Raw genomic sequence first — 18,048 nt, 5'->3', positions numbered from 1 at the left:
TCAAAATCGGGTAGAAGCTTTCTTAAACAAAGCATCCTGTATGTAATTCTAAACCCGAAGACTGAAGAGAAGAGACCAACAGAGTTTCAACATTATTGATTGATTTAATGAGGTAACAAGCTAAGACACAAAACTGGATGTATTTTAATATTTTGGTTGTATTGAAATATAACGCGAAAATATTATTTTATTAAAACGGATGAATAATGAACGTGTTTAAATCTAATTACGTGTTAAAAGATAAGTGTATACATGATTAATACGAATTTATATTAACACCGCGTGGTTTATCTGTGTTTACCCCCCCCCCCCTCCCGAGGAAAAGACCCCCGCTCAGAAAATATCCCCCCCATAGAAAATTTCCCCCCCCCGGGAATATAGGGTTTTTCAAATTTGAGAATTTTATTTGAGTTTTTTTTTAGTTTTGTTGAGAACATCTAATGGAAAGTGAAAAAGAAGAATTTACACACCTTCCTCACCAACCATCTTAAAAATTTTGACAAAAACTGCAAATCCATTTTTGTTGAAAAGACTCATATTAACGTCTGTGATTTATGGCTGCAGGTGGTGCAACATTAAAAGAAAAGAAGAAAAAAAAACTGTAGGTGCTAAATCAACAACATTAAGCTAAAAAATCTGGTGACAAAAAGTTTAAGAAGGTTTAGCTGTACTGATATACTTAAAGTGCTTTGTCCGATCGGGGTTGGGAGACCTTCTATATTTCTTAGCGATTCCATAGGGGCTAAAAAAAATATCTTTTTTAGACTGAAAGTACAAATTTTTTGACATTGAAATTTGATAACATCCTGAAAGTACCACCCAGACTTAAGCATAAAAACAAAAAATTAAATTGTACAATTTTGTACGAATAATTGTATAATCTTTATTCTTTACGCCCGTTCTTTGTTGGAAAAAATTATACAGCAATTTTTTTCAACTATCAAAGCAAGTTTAAAGTTGTTGTGGCTTGCACAACTTCCATTTTGTCACATTAGCAGAGTCGGTACTCTATCTTTATTATAATTTCAATAAAAAATCTACCAAAAATATATTTATTTTGTTTAATATAATATTAGACTTTTCGTTCTTAAATACACGTGACGTTCGAAAATCGGCAGCCTGTTGGCTTCGAATAGCCCTCGTACAATTTTTAGCACATAAAATAGGACTCGCTTCTGTTAATTTTTAGCACACTGAGAGAAGCGTGTAGAAATTTTATCACAGATTTTCATGTGGATAATTCTAGGCGCATAATACGCGTTATTCACTAGCATGAATGGTCTCTTAGGTGAAAAATGATACTCAGCGGTGAGCATAGGCTTACCACGGATATTCATTGGTTTTTCTCAATGAATTATGTCAAGTTAAAGGCTTGAGCTTGACTTTAACATTTGCTTCAATTAACACAACGGACTTCAATTGTAAAGTTTTATAACTTTTTAGTGTTTATTTTTTTAATCATTGTTAAATTGATTGAACTAATTTAAATAAAAATTAATATTTGAGGGTCAGTGTCGTAATTTTTTCAAATCTCTGGGGGAGGGGGGGGAGTTGGAGCTAATTTTCACAAGTCAACAAGAAATGACAGTGAAAATGAGGTGTATAGTACTGTAAAGGCAAAGGAATACAAAAGAAAATTGATCTCTGTCTGTAGATGCTTCAGTTAACAAAGTCTTTTGAAAATGCTAAATTTCAACTGGGAGGCATAGTGGAAACTGGGGTCTGAGGAGGTCAAACAGTTCGTAGCAACAAACTTTAAGTAAAGAGTGACCAGGCTCAATAGCAATTGAAACTATAAAAAACGGAAGTTTCATACCGATCAATTCTATTAAACAGCACTGGATGTGTTTACTGATTTCAAACAGAGCGGTTCCAGTAGTGTGTCTTATGGGGGGGGTACAAAAGAGATTAATCCGTTGAACGTCCGTTAGGAGCAATTCTCATTAACACAAAGTTGATTCAAGTAAGTAAATTACACTACTTTAGACTACGCTAGGGGGGGGCGCCCTCCTGGGTCCGCCACTGATTTCAAAAATATCAGTTGAATTATGTTTTGAATTGCACATTAAAAGATACGAAACTGATAAAAATTACCCTGAGTCTCCGAAAAGTGTTTAAAAACCAACTAAATGTCGGAAAATATGAAGTACGATAACACGGATTGAGCGTCTCAGACAACCCTTATTCCTAGATTTCAAACTTCAATTTGCTAAAATGGGGAGGTTGCATTTTTTTTTTCCAGAAGAAAGATAATGAGTTCATGTTTATCTTTCTCAAGAGGTGATCGTATCCACCCAGTGGGCCTAGAGCATCAAAAGAGGGCTCGTTTTAACGAAAATTAAAAGCTCTAGTGCCCTTTTTAAGTTACCAAAAAATTGGAAGGCAATTAGGCCCCCTTTCACGCTACTTTATTCCCAAAATGATCTGATCAAATTTTGAGATAGCCAATTTGTTCAGCATAGTTGAAAGGACCAATAACTATGTCTTGGGAAATAACATGGCCCCTCAGAGCTCCCGAGGAAATGTCTTTACGTTATAGAATTTGAGTAGAAAGGGGGGTCCGACTCCGAACAGGACATAATTTATGCATGTTTTTATGGTTTTCTCAGTGAGAATGAAAAAACAGGAATTTTCTCACTTGAAAAAACATGAATTTTCTCACTTTTATGGATGTTTTCTTGGACGGTTATGGGTGTTGGTCAATTTATTTAGTGTTTTTCATGGATGTCAACAGTAATTCATGTCTGTTATATGGTTTTTGTCAGTGAGAATGAAAAAACAGGAACTTTATCACATTTATGGATGTCAACAGCAATTTATGTCTGTTTTATGGTTTTTGTCAGTGAGAATGGAAAAACAGGAATTTTCACACATTGATGGATGTTTCTTGGATGGTTATGTGTGTTGGTCAATTTATTTGATGTTTTTAATTGATTTCAAAAGCAATTTATGTCTTTTTTTTTTATTTGTTAATAGAGAATTGATGCACATGAAACTTCTCATATTATTGGAGGGCATCAGAAATCCGTTTCTGTTTTATGGTTTTGTAATTGAAAATGAAAAAACAGAAGGTTTTTAACATCTATATATGTCAGCAGCAATTTTTGTTGTTTGGCTAGCTTAACCTGAGAAATTGATTTACATAATCGGCGGGGGAATTATTGGTTCACGAAAGGGGAATTAAGAAACAAACATTGCTTCATTGTTGTTTGGCTAACCTAACCTGAAAAATTGATTTACATAATCGGTGGGGGAATGTATTGATTCACGAAGGGAGAATTAAGAAACAAACATGGCTTCCTTGATCTTTAGGCGAACCTAACCTGAGAAATTGATTTACATAATCTGCGGTGGAATTATTGGTTCACAAAAGGGGAATTAAGAAACAAACATTATGGCTTCTTTAATCTTAGGTCTGAGGGATAAATGCTCTTTAGGTTAGAGAGAAAAATTAATATTCTATTTTTAAATAGGGCTTCATTGATCTTTAGTGTCAGGAATTAGAAATGACATCACTTGTTATCTTGGAATTATGCGGGAGTCTAAAGAGATAGAAATTCTATTTTTAAATACGGCTTCACTGAGCTTTAAGTCGGAGAGATAAATTGATATTCTAACGAAACCTTAATAGTGTAGCTAGGAACATTTATGAGATGAAGAGATTAACGTAGGAAAGGGTTTCCTAGAAATTTGAAATGTGACAGCGCCGGGATGCCAAAACCAAAAGAAACACAAAGAAATTACTTTTAGGGGATTATTTTGGTGAAACGGTTTTATACACTTTAGGTAACTATTTTGGCAAAACAGTTACAGACATTTTAAAAGATGATTTTAAAAAAGGTTTTAGAAGAGGTTTTGAGTGTGTTCGTTATATTAAACAAGTTCTATTTGAACATTGTCGTGTGGTCCTCTACCCCAACCCCCAAGGGCCCCGATCGCCCAACCCCCACCCCAAGGGCTCCGATACCCCAAACCCCAACCCGAAGGAACCCCCCGGTCCCCAAAGGCCCCCCCAGACCCTCAAAGGCCCTCCCCGGGCCCCGTCTTTCGGTGATGTATGTTGTCTGAAACCTATGAGTTGGGGTGTCTGGGTTGCTATTTTTGACTTTTCTGAGTTGGATTTCTTAGTCTTTCATAGGTCTTAGTCTTTCATAGGAACAAAACAGCTATCTCAAAGTTTTGATTGGATGCGTTTGGGGGAATGATGGGCGTGGGGGTGGGGGCTAGTTGCCCTCCAATCACTTTCGGCTATTAAAAAGGATACTAGTCCTTATAATTTCCAATCGAATGAGCCTGTTTTGAAGTTTTTATGACAACGCCTTCTATAAAAACCATATATGCCCCCAGGGCATAACTTAAACCCTTGCCCTGAGGGGGGGTGGTATAGTTGGCCTACAATCACTTTCGACTATTAAAAATGGCACTAGAACTCTCAATTTCCAATGGAATGAGCCCCTTTTGAAGTTTCTACGACGATTGCTTCCATATGAAGTGCCCTGCTTTAAAGGAAAAAAATAATAAATTATACATTGTGCCAACATCGTTCATGTATTCCCTCTCAGCATACCTTAAAACCGTTACCTCGATGGTTTTGGAGAAGTGTCCTCCTCAAAAACATATTTTCTATCTGGGAATCAACTACGCTGAACAAAATGGCTATCTCAAAATTTTGATTGGATGTGTTTGGGGAAATGATTGGCGTCGGGGGGGGGGAGGGGCTAGTTTCCCTCCAATCATTTTCGACTATTAAAAGGGGCACTAGCCCTTTGAATTTCCAATCAAATGAGCCTTTTTTGAAGTTTCTACGACAACGCCTTCTATAAAAACCTTATATTCCCCCAGGACATAACTTAAAACCCTTGCCCTGAGGGTTTTGTAGCGATGAAAAATTGGCTGGCTATACTAAGTATGGTACTAAATACTGACCGCGTCAAAGGCGATATTCTGCCCAAAGGTCGTGAACTTACACCTTATAATTTCTCCGATAGCGCCGCTTATAGCGCTGAAGATTATGCCAACAAGGCCTGCGCCACCCTCAGTTATTGAGTGAAAATAAAATGTATATCCTTGTAAACGTGACCCTTTTTCTTCAGCTATCAGGAAATCTGATTCCCTGGGAACGTTAACTTGGAGATTTTTTGCGAACTAATTACCTGTTATTAGGCTACATCCAGACATATAAAATGAAATAAACACAGATAAAAAGCAATAGATTATTGAACTTACATATTTAGGTGAACAGCAGTGGGTCCCTCCAAATGACAATAACGGTGACCGAGATACAACATGAAAGAATTTAAGAATTCTATCTGAATGGTCCTGATTCTCCTTTACGAATAATTTCAAAAAGCATTTTTACCCCACTATCAAACGTAGGTCTTCAGTCCTGCGCTGTAAGAACTGGCTCATAATTAGCCCGAGTGGTCCAAGAATGCGAACCTTTCGTCCAATAAATTCTTTTAAATATTTCTGATGATTCAAGCGTTCGCACGGTTCTTATCGTTTAAACTTCCTTAGAAATATTGTACGTAGCATCTGTTTTTTATTACTCACTCTCTTAGCGAAATCTAAGGCTTGGATAGGGCCGTTCTTTGTCCGGGGGTGACTGCACTTTTTCTCTTTGCTGATTAAGAACTTTTCATTTTTGAAACTAGATTTAAATTAATTAGAGGAAGTCGGAATTATCTTTAAAAAGAAGGAACTTTATTTTGGTATTTTAAATACATCGCATTTTACTCATGGTACATATTACCCTTCCCATCAATTAATGACGCCCCGTCATTAGTAATTGCTTGCCTTTGGGCTTTTAAAATGTTCGCCATTTATTAACTATTTCTTCTACATAATTACTTTATATTAATGTTCTGGGTTGATCAGGAGTGCTAAAAATTTTCTCTGTTACATTTCTTATTTTATTCTACATCCCAATCTAAAATTCATCTACCGGACTAAGATTATTCATGGTTCTAGGCTAGCTACTATACTAAAGATTTTTTTTTACATCTAACACTGATTACTTTTACATTTCCAACAAGGTTGGGGCTATTCTACCTTTACATAAGTTTTTTTGAATTCGCTTTTTACGAGGCTTTTTTTTTATTTTGCTGTATATATGGCATACTACTTTCTATCTACGCTATAATAAATAAATAACATGATAAAACTACACCTAATTCTACTTGAACATCTAGTGGTACATACATGAATGATTTATAATACACAATATTATGTTTACCATTTTCACTGGTGACAAAAACACTTTCACTTGGACTGTTTGCTACGCAACGTTAATGATAGGATATTTTTGAGTTATCAAAGTTATTAAGAAGTAACATATGTAAATTCACATCTATTTCATCACCTTCGAGTCTTTAGTGTACTCAATCCTTCTGTTGTAAATTATTGTCCTTCACTCTTTTTGTCTTGGCAAAATTTTGGAGCATTTACGTTATGGTTTCTTCATGGAACAGTTCGAGCCTGATTGTGTTCACACGACAAGTTTTCTCTAATTGTCAACTGGGAAATGATGCTTCCCACTACAGGTGTTGGCATATGCTATCAGGGTTCATTCTGACCTGCCTTTTTTTTGATAGTTTATAGGGTGCCTTATCATTAAGGGGTCGAACACTGGGAGTGCGCTTATTTTCTTCTCAGCATATCATTTTTTAGGATATTTTGAGGCACATAGAGAATGTATTCTCGCGTAAAATTGTTCATTTGTGCCTTTTATAAAATTGTTAGCTCCTGGCTTGCGTCGATTAACCTTCGCGGTGATTCCTAGGTTAATCACGGGGGAATTGAAGTTTGGATTTGGAATGGGCTGACATCAAACTATAGTGACTCTTTTAACATATTGTCTTTAACTTCAACTTCAAATATCTTCAAATATCATTTAACTTCAAATATCATCACTATACAGTCAAAAACGATAAATAAAAGTTCAAATAGTGATAAAATCCTTTTAATAGACAGTGATGATAGAAATTCACAAAAATACCAGATATTTCGGTCACATATACAGTGAACGTCATCAGTAGTAAAACTAAAATAAAACAATATAAAACAAAAGTTTATATACTAAATCAACTAACACTACATATTATTTGAATCTCTAATTCTTTTCAAAGCAAAGGCGGAAGCTATTCTCTTTGACCTTCTTGGATTCGGTTCATTAGCGTTCAATGATATAACATTTGGACAAAGGTCAACTACATTGGGTGAATTGAACTTTACTCTCTCAGATTTTAATAAATTATCATAGATAGAGTCCAGCCCAAATTCACCTGTATCTCGATTCAAAGCAATATTCTTGAATAAGATTTTCTTTATTTCAAGAATTTCACGAAAATTTTGCTTTAAACCCCGATCCCTAGAAATCAAAGAAACATTCTCGAACAAAATAAAATGGTCTGGAAAATTAAAAATATGTTCAGAAAGGGCTGAAGTGAAATCTTCAGACTTAGAAACTTGCTTTAAAGCCGAAGAAATAGAATCTTTGTGTTGTAATAATCTCATTTCCAAACTCTGGTTAGTACGTCCCACATATGAGCTTCCACAAGTACATGGGATCTGATAAACCCCACTTTGTTGCCCCATTGAAGTTAGATCCTTCCCAGGATCACCTGGGCTAAGTGAAAAACTTAAAAGAATTTTACAAAGCAATGGTCTAAGGGTAGCTTTAAAGAGTAATAATACTTTGGGTAGTTTTCTAAATTCTGGGAAGGATCTAACTTCATTGGGGCAACAAAGTAGGGTTTATCAGATCCCATGTACTTGTGGAATCTCATATGTGGGACGTACTAACCAGAGTTTGGAAATGAGATTATTACAACACAAAGATTCTATTTCTTCGGCTTTAAAGCAAGTTTCTAAGTCTGAAGATTTCACTTCAGCCCTTTCTGAACATATTTTTAATTTTCCAGACCATTTTATTTTGTTCGAGAATGTTTATTTGATTTCTAGGGATCGGGGTTTAAAGCAAAATTTTCGTGAAATTCTTGAAATAAAGAAAATCTTATTCAAGAATATTGCTTTGAATCGAGATACAGGTGAATTTGGGCTGGACTCTATCTATGATAATTTATTAAAATCTGAGAGAGTAAAGTTCAATTCACCGAATGTAGTTGACCTTTGTCCAAATGTTATATCATTGAACTCTAATGAACCGAATCCAAGAAGGTCAAAGAGAATAGCTTCCGCCTTTGCTTTTAAAAGAATTAGAGATTTAAACAATATGTAGTGTTATTTGATTTAGTATATAAACTTTTGTTTTAAATTGTTTTATTTTAGTTTTACTACTGATGACGGTCACTGTATATGTGACCGAAATATCTGGTATTTTTGTGAATTTCTATCATCACTGTCTATTAAAAGGATTTTATCCCTATTTGAACTTTTATTTATCGTCATGGAAAGGCAGTGTGGTCTCCGAAATTATCTATACAGTCAAATGATTCTGGGGTCCATAATGATTATCAAGGGCGATATTTCTGTATTTATATTTTGTAATGATCGATGGGGTTCTCAGAATTAAACTTCAAATTGTCTTTAACTTCAATTTCAAATATCTTCAAATATTATTTAACTTCAAATATTGTTAAATATTCTTTAATTTCAAATATCACCACTATTCTGTCAAATGATTCTAGGGTCCATAATGATTATCAAAAGCGATAACTCTGTCTTTATGTTACATACTGATTGATGAGGTTCTTCTCATATTTGTGATTCTACAGTTCGAAAAAGTACAGGATACTAAAATTGAAATATAGTGTTACCTGATGCGTAATATGGTTCATGGTCGTAGAAACACGATCAAAGGTAACTGTTGTTTTTCGTTGACGAAGCTGTGATGAAAATTGCCTGGAGTCTATGGTGAGTACTCTTCGTTGGTTGAGATATGATGAAAATAGATGCTACTAGGTTGTATCTGTACTGGGCAACTTATTGTAATGCTGAATATCCAATGTGTCCATCCACTTCCTGTAATAAAAATAACGAGGCAGAATCACACGTTCTTTGAAGTAAATACTCATAGCACAAATAAGTCACGCATTAATTGGGTACATGAACCCCACGCTACGAGACAGATTTAAATAAATATGCTAATATTAGTACTCAAAACGAAATTTTTTTTTTGTTTATAATAAAACGATATAATTCCGATTGGGAAATCTAAAGCAGAGATGTCTTCAAATTTGTTTTGAGAACGGGAACATCGATAAAGGGCTTATATAATTTTACAATACTTATTAAATAAATATAATTTACCCTACATTATTAAGTTTGAGGTCTAATTTTACAACATATTTCATGCCTGCATTGTTCACGCACGTCCGTGCTGTTTAAGAAACGCATGTTGCAGCGTCATAACCACACGGTTTTACGTAAACGATACTACAATGAGGGAACAAGACATAACAAGGACGAGTGGAGACCTAATGTCTTCCCTATTTTTTGGCTTAGACGTTTTCCTGGGGTTCCGGGTTTAACCACTGTATTTCAGCTGTTTCCCCGTGTTCTTCTCTTGGTTTTCGCCTTCTTAGTCTCAGGATATTTCCGTAGTTAAAAGTCAATAGGGTTCTTATGGTCAGGGAAGTCGCGAATACGAAACATACGGCCAATAGTATGTTCCACCGGAAATTGGTCGATTATTTGCGTTCATTCGTGTTTCTTTCTAGTCTTTTTACTTGTTGAAACAAGGTCTCGAAGGGTTTGGGGTCCAATTTCATAAAGATCTCCCATGCGTCATGGCTAGCTAGCAATGATTTTTCATGCTTGAATATTACTCCATGTTTTACAATATCTTGGGCCACTGCGCGAACAACGAGGGTTATGATGATATTCTTAGGTCTCATCTTATTGTTTGTTTCTAGAATTAATTTATCATTACTTGTACCTATTTTTTGCAAAATTCTTTTGTTTACTGCTTTGTTATTATTATATATTTTTTTTTCAAAGGCACTTTAATTTTTACTTAGGTTATTTCTTGATATGTAATCATTTTATGGCATTGGCAAAAGAAAACTGATTTGTAGGCGTAAAACAGAATAAATATTTTATGATTAGATACGTTAGGAAAGTAAAGTTAGGACTTCCGAGCTTTATTCTGGTCGTGATATATGCCTTTATGACCGGTTGATATATACCTTTAAAGCTTAGTTAATAATCGCTATACAATCTAATTTTGCATTGTATTTTTCGAGTAAGCACTACATAAATAAGTAAGCTATCAGCACATTATTATACTGTTATCCTTTTTTTTTTAACTTATTCCGCCAAATTATATTTTTTTTCAATATAAATATCAAAAGAATCGCCTTTTAATGCTGATTCTAAATATGTGTAATTTTATTAGTTTCACTGCACCAATTTTAAAGTTATGTGTCACCTATTAACGGCCTGTACAATTAATTCTGTGATAAGGCTTCTGCTCGACCTTTAGGCACAATAGATTTGTCGAATAATTGGAATAAAAGGGATTATTGGCTTCACTCTAGTTGATTTCTACATTCAGATCGTATTTGTATTATATAAAATCTATCTAATATTTGACTAAACTCTACTGATTTATAATCAGACTAGACTTGAGGATGATTCGTTTTTGAGTAACCGTAAGAGCGGACCAGAATTATCAATATCAGCTATCCCAAAAGGATGCATTGCCTTCTCTGTTTGTCCTAATGTGGGCTTATATTCTTTGTAAACAAGTATGAACACTGTCTTATTTTACATCTACATGGCTCTAAGGTAGCCATTGTATAAAATTCAAATTTGAACTTTCTTGTGACTCATTTTGCGGAGCTAATTCAGAATTTGAATTTTTTCTAACACCATTATTCAGATGAAGGTCATCTGTGTAGGTAAAGGGGACCCTTTTAAAACCTATCCCCCTGCCTCCATTTTCTGTGATTAGCAGTTTCTTTCGCCGGATTTCTCGCCTTGTGCAGAGTTCCAGTCACAGCTGGATAACAACTCTTTTCTTTTGCTTCCTTCGGTGGCTTTTGCTAAGCTTCCAGTTTCGTTTTATTACTTATTGATAATTTGCTCTTTTTTTTTCATCCTTTTCCTCAAGTAATTTAATTATGTATTTATATATCTTTTCCTTCCCTTTGCTTGTTAAACTACAAAACTAACCTAGTATTCGGATTAGCTTTAACAAAGGTGATTCTATTGCTTATTACGTCGTAAAATGCCATATTTTCGAAGCGTCTCTACTTTTAAAACAATCGGAGATGGCAGCTTCTAACCTATAAATGTTCGGACTACAATTTATGTTTTTCCTTTGCTAAATTGTAGCAGTGTTATCCTTGAACAATAAGTTTATAGCCTGTACCTGCAATAATGCTGAATTAGGACCCCATTTGCTACTATCATGCCTAAAATTCTTCTTTTTCTACCAATGTTTCAACGGTCCTGCAAGATTTTGTTTTTCTTTACGTATTATCTTTTGTTTTATTCTTTCTATTCACGCTACAAGTATTTTATTATTTAGTAATATACGGAACTACAATATTGCATTTATTACTAACACTAAAAAAACTACTAATTATACACTTGCTTCTACTTGTTAAAAACTGAATACTATTTTTTTTCATTTTACAATTCTTCATTGAGCCTTTTCTCCATTTTTTCTATTGTACCCAACTCTTTGAGGGGATACAAATTTATTTTTAATAGCCAAAGTTCAAGCAAAGCTGCTCGAAGTTTTGCTAATTCGAGCGCCGCTAAAAGCGAAGTCCATTTACCTTCCTCTTTTGACAAAGCCATTTCTGTTTCAATATACAATTTTTTATTTAGTCAACTCGACCCAGTTTTCCCAACTTCCACCAGTTAAAACTTAAAGAAAATAAAAATATAGTATATATGTATACAAGCATTGAATCAATTCAAAATAAATTTATTTTTTCACTTAACCAATTTTTGGGGAGGCTATTATCTTCTATGAGATATTTTAAAGGGTTTCCCTGTAATAGTTTAGTAACAATATGTCTAATCACTTTACTTATATGTCTGTATCTCTCCAATAATTAAATTCAAATTACAAAGTTTTATAGCGTAATTAGTTCGCATGTTTTCATCCAATTTCCAACCGCGCCATTTGTAGCAATAAAAGCTTTACTACCGACCGCGCCATTTGTAGCAATAAAAGTTTTTTTATGGCCTTCCTAATAGCGGTAATGAAGATCGATCGCGTCAAGTCTAAAATTATACCTTGAAACTGAGAACTTACAACTTGTAGCTTACCCCATCTCGCCACTTATAGCACTAAAGATTGTGTCAACTAGGCGAGTGCCACCCTCGATTAATGGGAGAAAATAGAATATTTAGAAACATAAACGGGGCCTTTTTTTCTTAAACGATCTCGAGATCCGATTCCCTGGAAACGTTACCTTGGAGATTTGCGAACTAATTACCTGTTATTAGGCTAGATCCAGACATATAAAATGAAATAAACACAGATAAAAAGCAATAGATTATTGAACTTACATATTTAGGTGAACAGCAGTGGGTCCCTCCAAATGACAATAACGGTGACCGAGATACAACATGAAAGAATTTAAGAATTCTATCTGAATGGTCCTGATTCTCCTTTACGAATAATTTCAAAAAGCATTTTTACCCCACTATCAAACGTAGCTCTTCAGTCCTGCGCTGTAAAAACTGGCTCATAATTGGCCCGAGTGGTCCAAGGATGCGAACCTTTCGTCCAATAAATTCTTTTAACTATTTCTGATGATTCAAGCGTTCACACGGCTCTTATAGTTTAAGCTTCCTTAGAAATATTGTACGTAGCATCTTTTTTTTATTACTCACTCTCTTAGCGAAATCTAAAGCTTGGATAGCGCCGTTCTTTGTCTGGGGGTGACTGCACTTTTTATCTTTGCTGATTAAGGACTTTTCATTTTTTAAACTAGATTTAACTTAATTAGAGGAAGTCGGAATTATATTTAAAAATAAGGAACTTTATTTTGGTATTTTAAATACATCGCATTTTACTCATGGTACAGTTTTGGGGGAGTGTCCTCCTCAAAAACATATTTTCTATCTGGAAATCAACTACGCTGAACAAAACAGCTATCTCAAAATTTTGATTGGATGGGGTGGGGGGAAGGATGGGGGGGGGGGCGGGGACTAGTTGCCCTCCAATCACTTTCGGCTATTAAAAAGGATACTAGTCCTTCGAATTTCCAATCGAATGAGCCTGTTTTGAAGTTTTTATGACCACGCCTTCTATACAAACCATATATGCCCCCAGGGCATACCATAAACCCTGGCCCTGAGGGGGGGGGGTGGTCTAGTTGGCCTCCAATCACTTTCGACTATTAGAAAGGGCACTAGAACTCTCAATTTCCAATGGAATGAGCCCCTTTTGAAGTTTCTACGACGATTCCTTCCATATGAAGTGCCCTGCTTTCTCAGTGCCCTGCTATCTCAAAATTTTGATTGGATGTGTTTGGGGGAATGATGGGCGTGGGGGGGGGGGGCTAGTTGCCCTCCTATAACTTTCGATTATTAAAAAGGGCACTAGAACTCTCAATTTCCAGTCAAATGAGCCCTTTTTCAAGTTTTTAGGACGATCCCTTCTATGTGAAGTACCCAGCTCTAAAGTAAAAAAGAAATAAATTATATATTTTGCCAACATTGTTCTTATGTGCCACTACGGTACAGACCAACGCCCTTGTCCCTAGGGTTGTGGGGGATTATCCACCACAAACATCAATATTCTATCTGGGAACAATATGGCAACCTAGCAGTTTGTATCCGTTATGTTTGGGGGAATGATGGGTGTGGGGGGGGGGGGCTAGTTGCCCTCCAATCATTTTCGACTATTAAAAGGGGCACGAGCGCTTTGAATTTCCAATCGAATGAGCCTTTTTTGAAGTTTCTACGACAACGCCTTCTATAAAAACCTTATATTCCCCCAGGACATAACTTAAAACCCTTGTCCTGAGGGTTTTGGGGGAGTGTCCTCCTCAGAAACATATTTTCTTTCTGGAAATCAACTACGCTGAACAAAATGGCTATCTCAAAATTTTTATTGGATGTGTTTGGGGGAATGATTGATGTGAGGGGGGGGGCTAGGTGCCCTCCAATCACTTTCGACTATTAAAAAGGCTACTAGCTCTTTGATTTTACAATTGAATGAGCCAGTTTTGAAGTTTCTACGACAACGCCTTCTATAAAAAACCTTGTATCCTCCCAGGGTACAACTTTCAACCCTTGTCCTGAGGGTTGTGGGGGAGTGTCTTCCTCAAAAACATATTTCTATCTGGAAATAAACTACGCTGAACAAAATGGCTATCTCAAAATTTTGATTGGATGTGTTTGGGGGAATGATGGGCGTGGGGGGGGGGGCTAGTTGCCCTCCTATAACTTTTGATTATTAAATAGGGCACTAGAACTCACAATTTCCAATCCAATGAGCCCCTTTTGAAGTTTCTACGACGACCCCTTCCATATGAAGTGCCCTGCTCTAAAGTAAAAAAATAATAAATAGTACATAGTGCCAACATCGTTCTTATATGCCCTCAGGGCATAACTTAAAACCCTTGCCCCGAGGTTTGTGGGGGAGTGTCCTCCTCCAAAACATATTTTCTATCTGGAAATCAACTACGCTGAACAAAATGGCTATCTCATAAATTTTGATTGGATGTGTTTGGGGGAATGATGGGCGTGGGGGGGGGGGGGCTATTTGCCCTCCGCTAACATTTGACTATTAAAAAGGGCAATAGCCACTCCAATTTCCAATCGAAAGAGCCCTTTTCGAACTTTCTACGACAACTCCTTCGATACGAAGTGCCCGGGTGGAGAAAAAACACACACATTGTGCCCACATCGTTCTTTACTTAGGCAGCGCTAGCGCGCTGCCTCTGATATACACATTTCATTTTCGACACTAATTGGTTTTTATTGCCAAAGAACTTCATTCACTTTTCAAGTTTTTTACCATGGAAGGATATTCCATAAACTAAAGATTAATGCTAAAAAGGGAAACAAAATGATCTCTTATAGATAATAAATGACAATTGTCAACAGTAATCTGGAGAATTTATTCTGAGGCAAACTTAAACACATTTTAATTATTTAAGAGGGGAAAAAACCGTGATTTGAATCTTAGATTCATTAAATGAAAATAAAAGTACTACTGCTTTTAAACACAAATAACACGATGTATGTATCTGTGTTACAACAAGCATACACGATAAGCCTAAGCCTTTACCCTATAGGTATCAACCTATACCCTATAGGTATACCCACGTCCTGTATGCATTCCCGTTATACCAGCACACTTATCTTTACCTGCCCCCTTAAGAGTAGCCTATATATATATCATATACCCTTAGTCTTACGTTACCTAAGGGTAAGTGTTGAATGTTTTAGGAAACCAAATTATGTAACAGATAGATATCCCTTTTTCCTTTTCGCTAATTCATTTTTAGTTAATCTTTCGTAATTAGCATACACGGTATGCTAATTAGCATACACGTAATTAGCGTAATTAGCATACACGGTAAGTCTAAGCCTTTACCCTATATGTAACGGTAATAGAAGGGTATCAAGGGTATAGGGCCAAAGGGGTATGCATGCTCTTGCCTTGCCCATGTCCTATATGCATTCCCATTATACCAACACATTTATCTTTACCTACACCCTTAAGAGTAGCCTATATATATATATATATATATCATATACCCTTAGTCTTACGTTACCTAAGGGTAAGTGTTGAATGTTTTAGGAAACCCAATTATTTATCAAATGGATATGCCTTTTTCCTTTTCGCTAATTCATTTTTAGTGAATCTTTCGTTATTCTTGTTTCGTTTATTCTTTTTTCTTTTTGTAAATTGTTTTGTGATTACACGATAGGCTAACTGCTTGGCAGCAGCAATTCGGGTCTCTCTGGCGTCAGGGACAAAGTACTGATTAGGGCCCCTCCCTCCTGTCTCTCACAAAATTTCCAGGCCAAATCTTAACAAAATTTTCATTTATTAACAAAATTGTTTTCAATTTAATAATTGATTAATTATTTTTTGTTTTTTTAACTTATTATTTAAATTATTTAGTTGTTATTATTTAATCATCATTTTTTTAATTACTTATTTTTATTTTATTAACTGATTAATAATTTTCATCTATTAACTGCGCTTTTCGTCTTATTTTAATAAAAATAAATTTTAAAACATTACAAAATGATTATAACCGTTAGATCATTTATTTGAAATTTTGCTCCCCAAAAATTTCAACGCCCGGGGCAAGTGCCCCCTCTGTCCCCCCTCTAAAACTACCTCTGCTGCTTGGTTGTCACCGTGGCTGTACACGGAATCTGTATGTTGGGTCATTGAAATCACACCCACAGTGTATCTTCCTTTATGACTTTCTCAGCTCCATGATTTGCAAACTTAGTCACCTGTCCCCTTAGCGTTGCAACTGACCAAGGGACTTGTTTCATCACTTATTAAATAATTCATTCATACTAAACGAAATCTTATAATATATAATAATAATTATAATATAAACAATAATTATAAAAAAATCTAAGCAATAATTAGATTTTTCTAATTAGAAAAATATAAATAAAAATCTAAATAAATATAAATGATAACTATAAAAAATCTACTAATGGATGTTTGGCCCAAGAAGTTTAGTTTGTTTGGGCTTAATTTAGCTAATTAAAATTTTCATTCCAAGGAAAGCGTTGTTTTTTCCTAATTTTGTAGTGACACGATGCTTATTTTACAGGACGATGAGCTTGGAAATTACATTCTGGAAGTTGTGAAATCTGTTCTTGAAGAATAATTTGACGTCTTTGTTCAATTTGTAAATAAAACATTTTCTATTTTTCTAAGCTTTATTGAGGAGTCTAATGTCGAAAGTATATCTTTGACGTTTCTAAGTTATACGAGTTTTAATAACGTGTTGGGAAATGAAGTGCAACTTTTTTGTATTTCTGTAAAAGATAATTTCGGAGACCACACTGCCTTTCCATGACGATAAAATAAAAGTTCAAAATAGGGATACAATCCTTTTTAATAGACACTGTACAATAAATTTCACAAAAAATACCAGATATTTCGGTCACATATACAGCGACCGAAATATCTGGTATTTTTTGTGAAATTTATTATTCACTGTCTATTAAAAAGGATTCTATCCCTATTTTGAACTTTTATTTTATTTCTGTAGAATAGAAACATTGAAACCTCATTCATAATTGAGGCTCCGCTAAATCCGATCTCGACCATATTATCGGGTCTAAGTCTAGTCTAAATAAATCAGAGGTACCTATTGATGAGGATAATACAAATACGACCATCTCCCTATTTTGTGCATAATTGAGCTAATCTTGAAGCTTACTTTAAGGGTCACCTTTTAAAATGGTTTCAAAATCCCAATTGTAATTGGATCAACGTCAAAATGTATATTACTACTTTTTTTTTACCCTATTCTCAACGGTTAAAGCCCAGTTGCACTAGCTACAGACTTCGATTAAGTACCCTGATTCTAAGGCAGACCTGAATTCATATTGTTCCAGTGGCATGTCGAAAGTTGGTCACCCAGGCTACGGCTCCGATTGAGTACGTGTGTTTTGGGTCTTGAAAGCCTTTGTGGAATATGCATCCAGATTCCAGAAATGAAAAAAGTATAAAACCGCAAAGTTTTAGTTGGGATTGTGGATCGCTTGCGATCGACCCTCTTTCGACGCTGTGTTTATAGTCAACTAAAAAACGAAGAAAGAATACAAATGCTGCTTACGGAATGCAGGACTAAAGGCGCGGGACGTTTCAAGTAGTATAATGACCTGGCAAAGAGCTATCAATAGGAGTGAATGTACTCCCTCAGCTCAGTCAGGATCAAATCTTACAAATTTTGTGCGCTTATTAATCTTATGAATTATATTAACATGTTTTTCGTATTTAACTAGTTTATTCAAAATCATTTTTTGAATCTAGTTAGTTGAGTTCTACCAGTGCTTGTTTGTCAAGATAGAGTTCTTGTGTTAAGTTTGAGTGATTTATATGGGGCGTTGAAGAAAGTAAAAGATTAG

The 18,048-nt window shown here is 35.3% G+C and overlaps 1 protein-coding gene across 4 annotated transcripts in view; it reads left to right on the top strand.

Moving 5' to 3' along the window:
* Positions 1–16,843, top strand: part of IntS11 (integrator complex subunit 11) — a 191,858-nt gene extending 175,015 nt beyond the window's left edge. For all 4 annotated transcript variants that reach the window (XM_089086822.1, XM_089086818.1, XM_089086824.1 and 1 more), the window contains one exon: positions 16,743–16,843. Coding sequence is in view for 3 of the 4 variants with exons in the window: in XM_089086818.1 (XP_088942944.1) it covers positions 16,743–16,799 (57 nt within the window). In the remaining variant the exon portion in view is untranslated. The remainder of the gene's footprint in view (positions 1–16,742) is intronic.
* Positions 16,844–18,048: the final 1,205 nt, after the last annotated feature.

This window comes from Artemia sp. Qi Xiang Cuo, chromosome 3 (genome assembly GCF_049724085.1).
Source record: "Artemia sp. Qi Xiang Cuo chromosome 3, ASM4972408v1, whole genome shotgun sequence".
Lineage (NCBI taxonomy): Eukaryota > Metazoa > Arthropoda > Branchiopoda > Anostraca > Artemiidae > Artemia > Artemia sp. Qi Xiang Cuo.
Note: the sequence above shows the minus strand (reverse complement) of the source record. Positions and strands in the feature narration are given on the sequence as shown.